Source organism: Mastigoproctus giganteus, chromosome 12 (assembly GCF_048544385.1).
Source record: "Mastigoproctus giganteus isolate SK-2022 chromosome 12, ASM4854438v1, whole genome shotgun sequence".
Lineage (NCBI taxonomy): Eukaryota > Metazoa > Arthropoda > Arachnida > Uropygi > Thelyphonidae > Mastigoproctus > Mastigoproctus giganteus.
This window is the reverse complement of record NC_143586.1, coordinates 24,157,285-24,174,907: the sequence shown is the minus strand read 5'-3', so window position 1 is coordinate 24,174,907 and position 17,623 is coordinate 24,157,285. Positions and strand designations below refer to the sequence as shown.

The window sequence follows — 17,623 nt, the reverse complement described above, 5'->3', positions numbered from 1 at the left end:
AATAAATATCTTTTGTTTATATTTCTATTTGATGCTAGTCATTAATGTAACATAAAATACCATCGCAAAAAAAGGGTTAGAAATGTGAAATTCCTAGGTGATGCACTTTCTTTGAATGCCAGTGTAAAACTTGATAAATCAGTAGTAGTAGAAGGTTTTGATGTGGCTATTGAAGCCCTCACACAGGTAGCACAGTTGGTAGAATCGTTGTCCTCCCTGCACCGGGTAGGAAAGACCAGAGTTCAAATCCTGTTTATGACGGGAGAAATTTTTATGGGTCTTTTTTACAACGTAGTCAGTCTCAGGAGAGGGCAGCATGGTTTCTTCTCCCGAAACCGGTTTTTTCATCCAACAAAACAGAAAAATCGACCTCAGAACACATGCAATTTATAAAAGACAATAAACACAAAGCAACATGGCCTTAGTTGCTGATGCTTCTAAAAAAAAAAAAAAAATATTACTGAAGATGTTCAAGAATTACTGGCAGAAAAAGAGGCTGGCGAAGTGGATTTGGTGGAAATGACATCTAAGGTAAAGGCAAATCAATTCAGATGATGAAAATTTTGAACTTCCAAATTCTATACTAAAAAGCATACAGAAATGCATAAAGTTAGCTGGGCAATTAGAATCTTATTTTTTGAATGCAGATTCTTCAACTGAAAGGAGCTCAAAGTTCAAAAGGGAGCTTAGTTCCCTTCAAAACTGCTTAGTTCCATACAATGAAATTTACAAAGATCTATCAGGCAAAAGTAAACAAGCCGGGATTGCTGATTTTTTAAAGAGAGCAGAAAATACATGAAATCTAGACTGGTGTATTTTTGTTAGCTTTGGAACATAACTCTCCGCCATAACTACTGTGTTATACGAGAGTTACCTGTACTTCATTTTGTGACAACTTTAAACTTGTAAGAAGACCTATCAACTCAGTGGTATTTTGCAATTTTCCTGTTTCTTAATTATTTTATTTACTGTATAAACAGGCACTTTTTTTTATTTTCTTAAATATTGGTTTTATTTTGTCAAACTGAGTCAACACAGAGAGAGAATGTTTTAGTTACTTTTTTCAAGTTTCATTTCCTGTTTGACATTAGCTAGAACATCAAGTAAAAGGCATTTATGGTTTATAATAATAGGTTGATTTAATAACTGAGCTTTTTTTTTTAAACTATGGCATTATGTACAAATTATGTTTATAGACAAAATAAAACCACACCCATTAACACTTTGTAATCAGATCAAAGTACCTCTTCAAGGAACAAAATTTTTCATTTACTTATAGATCATTCCAAGTAATTCTGACATAAAGATGCAAAGTAAATAAAAAAAAAAAAACATCCACTTCACACAACCTAACAGATAAAGTGATGAGTCTGCATATATATTTTATATTCTACTCACAAACACAAACGAACAACCTCACTGTCTCCCACTCCATGGAACTGTAATAGAAACCATCAACACTTTAAGAATGCTAAATGGTTAAAATTATGAAAAACCTATTAATAAAACACTATCATGGAAATCAAAATCTATGTAACAATATTTACTTGTAAAATTATGTTGCATGCACAATAATTCTGCACAACCTCTACAAATTTCCCATGAATTTCACAAACTGAGTTAGACAAATGTTTGATTATAAGAATGTCATACTTACTATTTCAAATCAAATTTTATAAAAGTTTTTCTGATTCTTCTTTCACTTTTTTTGGCCTTATATTCCTCTGCACAGAGTCAATCTACTATAACTGTTTTTTAAATCTTCCTTGATGACTGGACTGGCAGTAATTGTATTATAATTGCACCTTTAAGTTGCATATATTTACAGGCTGGTTTACATTTTTGTGAGAAGAAACAAATCCAGGAAAAAATTATTTGACAGCTCTGCTGGAAATTGGTTAACTACAGTCTCAAGTGAAAAATCACTAAAAGCTCTTCTAATCAGCAAGAGAGATATTTGAAACTACCAATATTTCTTAAGCTGATACACTTAAATTCAGTGGAATATACATTGACTTATTTGTAATCAATATCAGCTGCAGTTGAAAAATTGCTCTTACAGAATATTACTGACAGTGAGTGTAAAACAGAATTACTATATATTTTGCAATACTAATTAATAAAAAAATGTTGTCAGTGGCTTTGATGAAAGCTCAGGAGAATATTATAAATGTTGATCTGATACATCACACATGAAATATTTTTAAAGCTTATTATACCAGAAACAATCAGATATTCAGGTATGACCATTTAATAAACTGATAAAGTTTCATATGGAGTAGCCTTCTCAGTTCAATATCAAAAATTTTGCTAGCACAAAACCACTCTAAATTAGTATTAATACACATATTAGCCATATAGTACAAGGAAGCTGGTACAGTCTGGACCAAAAAAAAAAAACCATTTCTGGGTCTGCTAAAAAATGGCCAACTACACACAATTTTTATATAAAATTCTTCAAATGAAACCGATTTACACTGGAGAGAAACCTTTTCTTTTTGCTTATGATTTTACATTGGAAATCTAAATGAGAAAAACACCTTAAAATGTATTTTAATGTAAAGTTATTTTTAACTGTGACACTTATTATAGCACTAATTTTCTTCTTGCGATGAAAAATGATATAACTGATCTACTGTGTTTATCAATTACCAAAATAATCAACTTCAACTGAACAGATATATTTTGGAGTAGCCTATTTCTCTTCAATTACTACATTACATGCTGAGAAGCAATCGATAAACAGCAATACTGCACTCTGCCACATCAGAGACCGTTCATGAATTTGGGTGGATCCATACATTCTGGGAAAAATCTTCCTCAGTACAACCTTGTTCATCAAATTCATGCTCCATTTTTGGCTGGTTTTTTAGCATTCCTGTCCAACTGAAATTATCAAGTAAATCATTCTGTGATGTCAACTGCAACTGACAAATTGAGCCAAGTTACTGAATTCTGCAATATTCCATTTCCCCTTGAATATTTGCAGAAAGTTCATAATGTTACTATCATCCTGGTCATTTTTAATATTTGGTAAAAATTCATATCAGCAGTAGAACAAAACTAAAAACTCTTCACCATTGTCTTTCTATGCACATTATTCATCACACCTTATCAAGCAGTCAATTTCTTTTGTAGTTTTATGCTTTTTCTATAAGGAACTGGAAACTTTCAGAGCCTATATAACTTCCTGAATGAATATATGACATGAAATTAGGAGGGAATGCAGTAACAAAATGGCACATTTCCACTGATTTCAGCAATAATAGATATCAAAAATTTCCTTAAAGTATCATATGACAAAGGAAATGATATTTTACCGTTTTACTAGCATTCTGGCAGTGTAATCAACGAAGAGAGAAATTTCAATTTCTTACTTGCAGCAGAAGACCCATTAACCTGTTCTTGGAACAGTTTCCATTTACTGACTAAACTTTAATTTGGAAGCTACTGACAGAGAAAACTTGCAGAATTCCTGAAACAATATTCAGGTTATTCCTTAAAAATATTCAGCAGTTTACATTTCTGATCTTTAGCTGCATTCAGGTCAATGTCTTCAGATCCTTTAAGATTGAAATCTAATGTTATGTTGTTTCCTTACCATAATAACTACAAATTCTAGCATGAAAGGATTCAATACGCAACTGATGAAAATTTTCTTCAAAGCAAGCAATGTCCCCAAATACATCTTGTCACGTGTAATTTACAGAAAGAAAGATTCAGGATGCAAAAAAAAAAAAAGTGGAGATCAAATTAACACCTACAAGTTGTCATCAGATTTGTTCCAAACGTCAGGCTGACAACACCAAACTTTTCAACTAAGTACATGGGTAGCACTTTTATCAATCAAGTCCAAAACATTCCTTTTACTTTCAATATTCAGTTCAACCAATTTCCTCTACACTGAGGAGAACTCAGAGAGAATGCTATCATTCAGAGAACTTTTATTTTACTCCTATATAAAACATCAACACATATAGTAACAGCTATTTCAGTTACAAACACTTCCTAGTGAAACCATTCAAACAGGTAGCAAAAACATTTTAGATGCAACAAGAACTTTAGGTAATCATTCAAGTAACTATTTTGAAAAAGTTAGCTCTGCTCTTAATAATGCTGATATAAGGGTTTGATATTTCAAATACATGTAGTGTTGTAAGCATAATACCAGCAACTCAGAAGACCATTAATAGAGTGAAGACACTGTTTATGCCATTCTGTCTTTTAACCTGTAGTTTTTTTTTTCCCCCTTCTTTTTTTCCTGCTCCTGTTTTTGCTTATACCTAACTCTTGATTCAAATATAATTAATTAATTTATTTTATTGTTAAAATCATGCAAACCCTTCTGGCCTTGGCCATAATGAGTATGTTGTCATTCTCTGGCACAACGATTAACAGTTATTTTGTTCTACAGGTCTACTGATTTTCACTTTGAGAAAAAGTTCTGCTTACTATGATACAATCTTTTAAATACTGCAAAAATTACATGCACACATTAAGTACATTCTTTAGTTTTATTTTAATACTTTTAAGCTTCTTTTCCATAGTCATTATTTGTCGCTGTTTGCTAGATCTCATCAAGACTCAAATTATATAGTCAACATACAAAATAAGCAGGTAACGAAGTTTGTATAGCTCTGGTTCTTTATCATGGTGAGCCAACCTTAGTAAACCTCAGAGCCATATGCAATGATCTTCCAAGGCTTGAGTGTCTCATTTATAAATGCAACTGATTAAAATTTTCTTCAAAGCAAGCAATGTCCCCAATACACCTTGTCATGTGTAATTTACAGAAAGAAAGTGATTCAGGATCTCATGTTCTATTAAACAAAAGTTACAACAAAAAAAATTGTTTTTCAAATCCAATAATTTTAAAATCATGATTAACAGCTTTGTTTTAACTATTAATCATTTGACATTAATGACTAACCTTCAAATTAGCAATCAATGATCTACAGTAAAAGAAGAAATGAAAAATCATATATTCTCAGCTATCTGACCAAAGCTGACTATATGAGGTGAAATCAAAAATGTTCCAAACTAATCTGTAGGAAATGATGAGTGAAGCTTACTGGCTACAGATGGATCTCCTTTGGAGTAATCTCCTGGACACTATACACAGATTCCAGAGTTTCTACAACTTCTGGAAGCATTCCTGATAGGCTTCTTTCGGAATTGCTAATAATTCCTATGTTACATTCTAAATTTCTTCAGTCATTGCAAATCTATGACATTTCAAAGCGACTAAGTTTGGGCATTAAAAAAAATGCAGAGAACTATCTGTGAAGGGGTACCACAATGATTGACTTCTTTGCAATAAATTCCTAAGTGGAAAGCACCAAAGTGTGCATGGGTATTATCATGATGCAAGTGCCAATCCCCTGAAGCCCACTTTTCCAGCCATTTCTTTTGAACAGCTTTAGGCAATCACTGTAGTTTTTAATTCTTGGAACAAATTCATAATGAAAGCCCTGAGAGTCAAAAAAAAAAAAAATGCAATAAGCATAATCTTCACATCTGATTGAATGTCTTGCTTTTTTGGGCCTTACAGAAAGCAGCCTTCCACTGAGAGGACTGGGCCTCTGTTTCCAGGTCATAACCATATACCCATGATTTGTCACCATAACGATGGAAAAAACAAAGTTTAGGTCAGCAGCAGCACACTGACAAGGATACAGACATACAAGAACTCGCTGCTCTATGATTATCAGTGAAGATGCAAGCCACAAGCCTGGGTAAAATGAGTCAATTCCAAACTCTTCATTGTTTGTATACTAATATCTATCTTCTAACCTGTAGTTTCTTTTTTTTTTTTTCCTGCTCCTGTTTTTGTTATATCCAACTCTCAATTTTAAGGGAGCAATTTAAGCTTTCATAGCTTTAAGGCCAAGGGTTCTTGAGTTAAAATTGATTAATATGGCCTATAAGAAATACAAGCGTCACTAACTTCACAGATAGTTAAACATCGATTACTCCTGATCAGATTACAAACATGTGATGCAAGAAAGCACGAGTGATTGAACCATTGGATTTTGAAGCTGAAGGGAAACCAGAGTGACAATCACTTTCGATGGATAGGCAGCGCTCTTTAAACTTTATAAACCATTAAAAAGTCTTTGAATGACACATAGCATCTTCTCCAAATGCTGCTTTTAAAATTGTGGGTTCGTTGCATTTCATTTATTTAAAATCACTCATTTTTAAATGTGATGAAACACACAAAACCACCTACTCAATGCATGATAATTCAGGCTGACAGCAGTAAACAGGCAACTCATGTGTTACTGTGTCTAGCTGATGCAACAAATCACAACCCACTACAATAACCACAATTTTCAAGAAAGTCAGACCAGACCCCAATTTTTTTTTTTATCATACCTCGTAAGTAGATGAAAGGCATATGCTTTTATTCTGCTCAAAGCTTTTTTTCTCATAAGGAGAAGCATGAAGGACTCTACAAGTCTGCATGAATGAAAAAAATGCAGCATACAATTCCATCCCTTCCTGTTAAAACAAAGTTTTAACAGGAAGGATTGTTTTAACCAAAGAACTGTTCCACCCCTTCCTGTTAAAACTTTGTTTTAACAGGAAGGGGTGGAACAGTGCTTTGGAACTGGAAATTGCCATTTCCAAATCCCAGGAAAAATATGGAAGGATCTGCATTCTCCTTTCCTTGGAATACTCATTTTAAATTTTTTTGATATACAGATCACAAACTGTTGTTTCCTAAAATGTTACTCATAATATGTGTAGCATGGCTATGATTGTTTAGTGGGTGTGTTATCTGCTAGCAGTGCTATTAACAAGTTATGTAATCTCAGCATACTATTTTTTACTTCATTTGCTTGCTGACTGGTGCAAAACATAACTGTGACATTTGGTTAGGATTAAAATTTACAGAAAGAGAAACATAAAACTTGGGAAAATTCTCCAGATATTTCAAATTAAAAAAAATTTATGAACAAAAACTTGGATTTTAAAACAGGTACACAAGCAGTGATTTGGCAAAATATATCTCATCTTACTCCTTTAGAGAGCATATCCATTCTAGCAGTAACAAAAAATTTCATAGGAGAATATTTCTCCAGAGGATTTATTTTACCACAGTATAAAGGTTATGTTGCAGATTAATCGCTAAGGATTGAGTAGGAAAAAAAAAAAAAAAAAGAAAGAAAAAAAAACATGAAATTGATGAAATTGTGTGGGATCTTGAAGAATCCACACAACTGACTCTGGGTTAAAGAGTTATTTGACATTTTCAGTAAACAAGACTAACAGTAGTAGTAATGGAGGCATGTGATGCAAGAAAGCAAGCGTATGAGCTTATGTAGCATCAGCCTTATGAGTACTCATACTAATGGTTGAAATAGTAAGTCATCAAGATTATAACAGCACAAATCACTAAAAAAAATTTTAAATAAAATTCAAGGAAATTAAAACTGAATGAATGGAGAAGCATACATAATGAATTCTACAGTATTTATTTTCATTATACAATGGGAGAATATGAATAATTTGATTGGTTAATATCAAAGGAAAATTTCCAGCTGGCAGCTAAACAAGAAAATCTCGAAGAATTCAGTATATGTTTTGACAGTGATATTTTTGCCCAGAGACAAAGATGATTCAATGGAAAAAAAGTTTGGGAGATTTGGGATAATACATTGTTACTACCATGGAATATATTTAGTAGTAACCTCTTAATGCAGTAACAAACTATAATAAGTATAATGAATGTGACAATGAGGATGGGGTCCTCCTCAGAATCCAATTACGAGTCTGGTGATATTTTATTTTGGGAATAATGAAGAATATTAAAATGTTCCAATCAACATTGTAATCTGATTTCAAAAATGCACTGAGTTCAACCCACAAAACAGAAGTATTTTAAAAAAGCCACAATTGAAAAATTCAGTTTTAAAAACTTATATTACATTTACATCATAAAATAGAATTGAATCTTATTCTTGACTGAAAAAAACTAATTGGAATAGTCCTGTGCCCAGGTTAAATAGATTTTAAAACATTGCATCAAAATCATTTTATCAAACATAAAAAAACTTACATTACTGGGATGACAATCATGTTTTGAGGTATCATACATGCACTCGTTAAATGAGTATTAAAAAAAATAAATAAAAAGTTACCCCATTTAAAGCTTTGGATATGTTGCCATTTTAAAATGTAAAGAGCACACACTTCAATAACTGGCCATTAGAAGTGCTACAAATTTTAAAGTCCCATTTTTCAGCATATGCATAAAATTATCAAGAATAGGCTTAACTTAACCTTGCATTTTTCCCAGTTTGTGTGATAACCAACGGCAATTTCTGGAATAATCAAAGAAAAGAGAGAAAACACTTTTGTTGAAAGGTATTGGAAGTTTCAGTCGTTGGATTGAGTAGAAAGGAAAAAAAAAAACATGAGATTGATGAAATTGTGTGGGATCTTGAAGAATTCACACAACTGACTCTGGATTAAAGAGTTATTTGACATTTTGCAGTAAACATGACTAATAGTAGTAGTAATGGAGGCATGTGATACAAGAAAGCAAGTGTATGAGCTTATGTAGCATCAGCCTTATGAGTACTCATTCAGTACTTATACTAATAGTTGAAATAGCAAGTCATCAAGATTCAAAACTTGCTAATCAGTTAAGCAGCCCTTCAGTTTTTATTTAAAACATGTAATAAAACTAGCCCTAAATTAAACAATGAATTATGTAAAGAAATAACTTTTTGAGAAAGAGGACAAAAATTTATTATCCTCAAAATAGTTAAATAGCAAAAAGTATTGCATCAAATTCAGAAGGGAAAAAAAAAAAAAAAAAAAACCCTGTTTAAAAATAAACTACAAAAATGGAATTGAAAATGAAAATCATAAAAATCAGTGTAATTGAAATAAAAAAAAATGCAATACTATTATGAAGAATAACATTTGTGAAGTGTCATATTTATAAATAAAATGATAAAACAAAAAAACTGAATTTCAAATTTCTCCAAAGAAGACCAAGAGATAATATTTTGGATCTTGACAATTCAATCTTGCTAGGGACCAACTAAAACATTCAATTTCAATATGTTTAAAATATGAACTTAATAATTACAATAAAACATTCATAAAAAAAAAAAATGTACTAGTATTATTCCTGTACTAGTACAAAAACAATTGCGACAAATATTTTATTGCTGTTCAATGAAATAAAACCTACACTGACTGAAAATGAGCATGTTTTTTCTAATGATGCCAATTTTGTTACCAAACAACAAATCCATTGATGTGTTATACTTTAGACTAAGGCGCATTTAGGGCTAGAGCCTCAAGCTGCGAACAAATTTAGACTATGTATATAAAGTGCTTAGCATCATAATACACAGCCATTTCTGAAATGTTTATTCAGAAATGGCTGTGTATTATGATGCTAAGCACTTTATATACATGTGTTATACTTTTTAAAAAGTTGTTTTCTGAAAACATTAACTGAATTTTAATGAATTAAATACATTGAGATGTCAGGATTCCTTTTTCTGAACTGCTTTTTTGTCCCCAAAATATTACATAAGAATAAAAATGGAACAACTAAAAAAAAAAAAAAAAAATTGAGAATTCAGGTTTCCTGGAAAATAAAAAAAAATAATAAATAAATAAAAAAAAACACATTCCTACTTCCCGAAAATAAATGGGCATACAAAATCTCAACCTTTAATACAAAGTATCAACAAATTGCAGTCCATATTTCTCTAAGAGTCAAATTTCAAGTGTTGTCAGTGAGTGATGGTTTGGCCACACTTGCTATATACAAAAGCTTTTTGGCAGTTGGGTAAAAAAATTGTCAACTACAGGGTTTTCACAATACTTCCTAAACCTACACTCAACTTCAAAAAAGTCAGGTGTCCATTTTAACTAAATTTTTCTTCACCTACATTTTAAACAACAGTACTAGCCAAAAGATAAAGAAAAAAGTATCATGGGATAGTAATTATAATTCATAAGCTTTTTGACAGGACAGCAAAATTTACAAGAAAAGTATTCTTTTCCTAATAGAAGTATAATAGTATTTATTTATAATGCAGTGCCCCCACCTCAGATGACAGTTTCAGTGATTATCATCTCATAGGTGATGAGATGGCAATCACTGAAACCATTATTACACTTTCTGGAATTACTAATAAGTTGTCAGATGCCTTATTATGGGTGCTTGACATTCTAACAAATAAGGCTGCAATTATAAAAATGACACCACTGGGAAGAAGAGAGCAAGCAATGCATTATACACAATATATGTAATTACTATACTATACATATCTCTACTCTGACGATAAGATTTATTGACAACACTATGGCAATAACCATATATTTTGAGGGCATCCCAATATAAGAACAATACAAAAGGAACACCTTTTTGTCAATAAAAAAAGCATGCACCTCTTATAATTATAACTGAAACCGTAACTGGTCATGCTGTGTTTTTTGAGATATCACACAAACTTGGTTACATGGAGTAAAACGTTACCCTTCAAAAATACTTGTGTTTTTAAGGTACCTTAAAAATGGGCAAGAAAGAATTCAAAACTGTTCACTTTTCATGACATCTTTATTTTCAATCTACTTTAAAAACTGTGAAAAATTCACTTTTTATATCAAAACCAATCTAGCAAAATCCTTGTAATAATTATCCATTTATGAAGTTGGCACATGGAATGTAAGAACAATACTGGAGAAAGGGAAACTAGAAAATGTGAAGAGAGAAGAAGAAAAATAGACTGAATATATTAGATACAGCAGACTTGATGGAAAGATGAGAGACTATAAGTGATGATATAAGAGTAATATACAAGGAGGGAATAACAGCCAGCAAGGAGTAGCTATGCTTCTAGATAAAAATGCACAGAAAAGCCCCAAGGAAGTGATGCAAGTCAGTGACAGGATTATAGCTGTAAGATTAAAGGCAGAGCCAACAGACTTATTGATTATGCAAGTCTATCTACCAACAAGCATCCATACTAAGGATGAAATATATGAAGTATATGGACAGATACGGGAAATAATGGAAGAACTGGGGAGTGACAGATGCATGATAATTGTGATGAGAGATTGGAATGCTGTTCTTGATGAAGGAAGAGAAGGAGACAAGGTTGGGGACTATGGACTTGGGACAAGGAATGAGAGGAGCAAGATGTTAGAATTCTGCAAAAGAAGAGACGTTTGCAAACACTTGGTTTAAGCAGGAGAAAAGAAGATACACACTTGGAGAAGACTGGGGGGGGATGTTGTCAGGTACCAAATAGACTATATTTCAGTCAACAAAAGGTACAGGAATGCTGTGAAGAATTCACATAGCTTTCCAGGTGCAGATGTTGATTCTGACCACAATTTGGTAGTGATGAAAATGAAGATTACACTCAAGAGAGAGAAGGATATAGAATTTAAATGTACTGAAGACTACACTAGCTGGAGATTTCAGAGGCAATTGACAGGGAGATAAGGAGGAGGAAATAGAAGCAGAGAAGAGATGGAAAAGGTTTAAAAAGATTGTAGTAGGAGTAGCAGAAAGAAAATTAGGTACAGTAGATCAGAAAAGGTTAAAGAAACCATGGATCACAGAAGAAATAATAGATAAAAATGGAGAAGAGAAGAAAATGGAAGGACCAAAGTTCAGAATAGGCAAGGATTAAATATAGGAGTTTAAATAATTAACTTAGAATAGCAACAGGTGAAGCAAGAGAAAAATTATGGGAAGAAGTACAGAGAAAGAAGTGATCTAATGGATGAAAAAGCCAAGGGCTTAACAAACAAGAAGAATATGACTAGCGGAAAGATAAAAAAGACAAGAACAGAAAAATTCTTTATGACAAAGAATACATAAGGAAAAGTTGGAAGGAATATATAGAAGAGCTATACGATAAAACAAATAAACCGAAAGTCTAGCCTGTGACATCAGATGATGAAGAGACCTTAGGACCGAAATTAAGAGAAGAATTTGAAAAAGCAGTGGCCTTGTTGACATACCAGCAGAAATTATTAAAGGACATGGAAAGAAGGCAAAGAAAGAATTGTTCAGGATTTGTGGGAAAATCTATGAATGTGTAAGCTAGCCCAAAGACTTTCTAAAATCCATAATTATCCCATTAGAAAAGAATGCAATAAATTGTACTGACTAAAGGACAATCAGCTTAATTTTCCATTTCTCAAAAATATTACTAAAAATTCTTTCAGAATGTATTAAAGCAAAAGCAAAGGAGTGTGAATTCATAGATCAGTTCGGATGTGAGACAAGAGAGGCAATAGGAATACAGGAAATACCCATATAACAGGTACTTCTACAACACAGTTTCACTCTTAACATGATTGATGAACTGTGGAAATCCTTGCACAACACAGTACTTATATAACATGGTTAGAGAATTTCGGTAAATCTCGCATAACAGCGTATTATTGAGTTTCTGTGCGGGTAAAACCCTGCTATTATGTTGGATGTAATTTTTCAACATTTCCACTCTTTTTTGAATCCCCTCTGTTGACTCGCTAGTCAAAACAAAAATTGAGAAATCCCTGTATTTTATTGGGAAATCCCCATGTTACATTCTGTGCTATTGAACTTGTGCTTGTTGAAAAATCTAGATTTCAAAGTTTTATTACTACTGAATAGCACACCAAGCCATCCAAAAGATTTAAGTCATCAAAACATTGAAGTTATGTTCCTACCACCACAGCTGTACTAGATTAATATAACTTCTTTCATTCAGCCATAAGGTCAAGGCATTATATCCACCTTTAAAATTCATTACATCAGAAAATCATTACAACAGATTTTGGAAAAAATTGATTCCAAATCTACTGAAGTAATGGAAGCATGGAAACATTTCTCAATTGTGTACAGTATCAGAATCATAGCTTTATTGCTGAAAGAAGTCAAACCATTAATGTTCAATGCATGTGTAAAAATGTATGGCAAGAGTCAGTTCACTCAGGAAATATGGCTGAATGGGCAGAAAATGGAATCTGTGCGATAGTAGAACTTGCTACGTCGGTAGGCGGAGAAGGTTTTAATGATATGATTATTGAAGCCTTCGTGGGTAGCACAGCTGATAGAATCGCCCGCCACTCCACTCAAGACCTGAGTTCAAATCCCGTCGATGATGGGAGGAATTTTTATGGGTATTTTTCACAAAATGGCTGAGTTAGTCAGGCTCAGGTGAGGGTAGCATGGCTTTTTTTTTTCTCCTGGAAACTCAGTGTTTTGTCCAGCAAAACAGAAAATAGACCTCAGGACACATGCAATTTATAGACAATAAACAAAGTAACATGGCCTTAGTCGCCGATGATCCTAAAAAAAATTTTTTTTTTAAATATGATTACTGAAGACGTTCAAGAATTAGAAAAGAGGCTTGCAAACAGATTTGGTGGAAATTGCATTGAAGGTAAAACCAAATCAATTCAGAGGATGTTGTCGTTGTTATGAAAGTTTCACGACACAAGGGCAACTGTGGCCAATATGTGTCTGTCAGTGTCATTACATTCATTTTAATGATTTAGGATGGATATATCAGAGTGTATTTATTATTCCTAGATGTTTAATGTATATAAAGAGCTCACTTAGGTTTGCTTTGTCACCAAGTACATGAGAGAGGGTTAGAGGAGCTTGCAAGTTTGCTAATGATTGGAAGGATGTGGTTCGAACAGCTGAATAGGATGGACAATCAGTCAGGATGTGCCTTACTGTAAGTTGTATCTGACAGACAGAGCAAAGCGGTAGATCTTCTCTTAAAAGTAAATGTTTGCGAGTGAGGAAGGCATGTCCAATGCGCAGTCTTGTTAATATAACTTCCTCCTGTCTATTTGTACGTGAGCTAGATCGCCACAAACATAGATCTTTTTTTATTCTGCGAAGTTTATTGCACGATTGGTTCCTCCAAAATTGTTTCCAGATGGAAGTATATTTGGTACAAAATACATCCCTATAATTTGTAAATGGTACAAACTGAAAGTTATCTTGTATATTAAGATCTGGATTTTTTGCAGCTTGGTCTGCATGATTATTTCCTAGAATTCCAGCATGGCTGGGAATCCAACAGATAGACACTTGTTTTCTTGCTTTATGCAAAACTCTGAGTTGTTTTTTGATATGCTGAATCAAGGAATTTGAGGAATGTTTGCTGTTCTGTAAAGCTGCTACTGCACTAAGGGGGGGGGAGATAAGAAGTGTATAACACTAAGGGAATCAGTATAGATTAGAGCAGGTAGAAGTTGATGCTGGGTAATATCATCCAGTGCTAGTTTAATAGCATATAATTCTGCTGTGAAAATATTGCAAACATGAGGCAAGGAGACAGATATAATATATTCCGGTAAAACTACTGTGGCACCTACTGAGTTGTTCGATTTTGAACCATCCGTGTAAATCTGATGACTGTTTCTATTTTCAAAACTGTGCAGTGCATGAAGCTTCTGTATAACGATTGGAGAGATCTTTTTTATTCCTGTTTGTAAGATGTGATATAGATAAAGGCACAGTCGGAATCCATGGAGGTTCTGAGTTTATATCTACTGCAGAAATGTGCTGGAAATATATTTCCCAAACTTGAGCTAAGTGTCTGAGGCGCAGTCCTACTAGTTTATTTTCATTTGGCTTGCAATCATAATTACTCGTCCATGGTGCAATTTATAGACAATAAACAAAGTAACATGGCCTTGGTCGCCGATGATCCTAAAAAAAATTTTTTTAAAAATATGATTACTGAAGACATTCAAGAATTGGTGGATTGTGAATAATGGACTAATTTGGATGTGATGGTTGACCGTATATTTTTGCCGCATACATGCACAGTAGATAATCTCGTCGAAGATGCAGCAGGGATTCCGAAGCATCTGCATACAGGCTGTAGATTGGTGAAGTTCTAAATGCTCCTAGAGCTATGCGGAGAGCATTATGGTGAATGGTATCTAGGTGACATAAGATGCTCCCTTCTTGCTGAAGCATATACAGGAGATCCATAATCTAAACGAGATCTAATCAAAGTTTTATATAATAGTAATAATGTGGACCTGTCGGCTCCCCAGGCCATTGAAGATACTGTGCGCAAGATGTTAAGAGGCAACTAGTTCGAAGTCTTAGTATATGTTCATGAAAGTTTAGTTTTCTATCTATTGTTAAGCCCAAAAAGGAGAAATTTTGAACAACAGGTAGAGCAATTTTATTTAAGTAAAAGACTGGTTCAGAATGAAGACCACACATTTTACAGAAGTGTATAACAACTGATTTCTCAGATATTCTATATCCATTATTTTGAGTCCATACTTCTATTTTGTTTATGGATAATTGCAGCTGTCGTTCAATTGTGTTCATGCTTTGTGATTGAAATGAAATGGAAAGATCATCTGCATATATATATATATATATATATATATTTCCAATGGTGGGGGTATAACCTTTGTGATATTGTTCGCCCGCAGTGCAAACAGGGTTGCACTTAATACTGAGCCCTGGGGAACCCCTTCCTGTTGTAGATAAACAGCCTTTATATCGTACCTGAAATGTTCTGTCGGCAAGAAAATTTTCTATAAATTGTGGAAGTTGTCCTCTGTATCCTAATTGAAATAGATCTCGTAGAATTCCGAATCTTCATGTTGTGTCAAAGGCTTTTTCAAGATCTAGATTTACCATCACCATATGCTGCTTTCTTATAAATGAGTTTCTAATATTTGTTTCCACTTTGACATGTAGGTCAAGTGTTGATCTATTTTTCCTAAATCCAAATTGGTGGGGTGATAAAACATTCTCTTTTTCCAGCAACCACGTAGTCTATTATGCACCATTCGTTCAAGGATTTTTCCTAAGCAGCTGGTCAGCGAAATCGGGCAATAATTATATGTATAGGAAGGATCTTTTCCGGGTTTGGGAAATGCAAGGACAATTGCATGCCGCCATATGGATGGATACAGGTTGTTCAGAAAAATTCTATTATATAGAGCTAGCAGGATTTCCAGACAGTCAGAGTTTAGGTGTTGTATCATAGTATAATAAATGCCATCGGGATCTGGTGCGCTATTAGGTAATTTTGTAATGGTTGTAAGTAATTCCTCTTTTAGAAATGGTAGATTATAGGAATGAGATATCTTGGTAGAGAAATTCAATTTACTCCATTCAGCTTGCTCTTTATATTTTTGAAAGTCAGTGCTAGCTTGTAACTGCTGATATGGAAGTGAAAGAGTCAGCCAAAATTTCTGATATCTGGTCTGTTTGAAAAACATCCTGCCCTTTCCAATGGGAGATTGGAGATTGTGTGATTGGATATCTTCCGCTTAAAATCCGAATTTTTTTTCACACCAAACCAGGATTCGAGTTCCTAGTAAGTGAGGAAGCGAACACGATCCAAGACTTTTTCTTTGCTTTTTTCTGAATTCTCCTCGCTTCAGCTTTGGCTTTTTTATATTCAATTAAATTGGCGGTAGTTGGATATTGACGGAATCTATTCCATGCATGATTTTGTTTTGTTTTTGCTGCTGCACATTCTGCATTCCACCAAGAGTTGTGCCGTGCCTGTCTTGACTTACTTATTTGAAGTATTGTAGCTTTGGAAGCTTCTAACAGTTGATCGTTGATATATAAGACAGCATCATCTATTGGCAGGGTTTCTATTAATTGCTTATCCAGTTTGATTAATTATATATATTTACTCCAATTAGCTTTTTTAAAATTCCATACTGTTCTGGTTCCTTCTGTAAGAGTTGATTGTGTCTGTATGGAACATACTATTGGTGAGTGAGTTAGTTATTTGAAGCATTAGCAACTAAGGCCATATTGTTCCGGGAATATGCGGTGGTCATTCCCTGACCTTTCCGCATCCTCCGTATTTGGTGGTGACGGGCTCGAATCCCCATCTAATCAAGAAGCATGTGCTACGCACTGCTGCTCCTTCCCACCTGGCTACGGAGGCACCTTCACACATACTATTGGAAAATGATCACTGTTGTAAGGATCATTCAACACTAACCATTCTATACTAGGATAAGTTGATGGAGAACATATTGTTAAGTCTATTGCAGAGGTGATACCTGTACCCAAACTGATATAAGTGTGAGATCCGGTATTCGGTAAATTCAGTTGTTGATCATCTATGAAAGTTTCGATTATGTCACCTCTACTGTCTGTGTCTGTGTGAGTAGATCCCCACAAATGATGATGGGCATTCATATCTCCCATAAGGCAGTAGGGAGGTTGGAGCTGCATAGTAAGATCGTTTAATTCCGATCTGGAGAGAGGGATATTTGGTGGAAGATAAATGGACGAGATTGTGATAGAAATTCCAATGGCTATTCTTACTGCTACTGCTTCTAAGTTGGTTCTTAATGTTGTTTGCTTAGCTGGTATATGAGTATTCACCAAAATTGCCACTCCTCCTTTGGAAGTTCTGTTATCATTCCTGTCTCTCCAGAAAAGTGTATAATTTTGAAATGTGGGTGAAGATTGAGGTGTTAGATGGGTCTCCTGAAGGCAAATGCAGGCCGGTTTATACTACTGAATAATATCTTTTATTTCATCCAATTTTCCACGTAAACCACGACAGTTCCATTGTATAATAATATGTTGCATTATTTAGGTCTTGGGACGATTTGCTGAATC

The 17,623-nt window shown here is 33.8% G+C and overlaps 1 protein-coding gene across 4 annotated transcripts in view; it reads right to left on the bottom strand.

Moving 5' to 3' along the window:
* LOC150076793 (putative RNA-binding protein Luc7-like 1) overlaps window positions 1-17,623 on the bottom strand; it is a 180,175-nt gene that overhangs the window by 146,091 nt on the left and 16,461 nt on the right. For 2 of the 4 annotated variants that reach the window (XM_090386712.1, XM_090386711.1), the window contains exon 2: window positions 1,399-1,439. The exons of the other annotated variants lie outside the window; for them this stretch is intronic. In XM_090386712.1, the coding sequence (XP_090242838.1) occupies window positions 1,399-1,439 (41 nt within the window). The remainder of the gene's footprint in view (window positions 1-1,398; window positions 1,440-17,623) is intronic. 4 annotated transcript variants of the gene reach the window in all.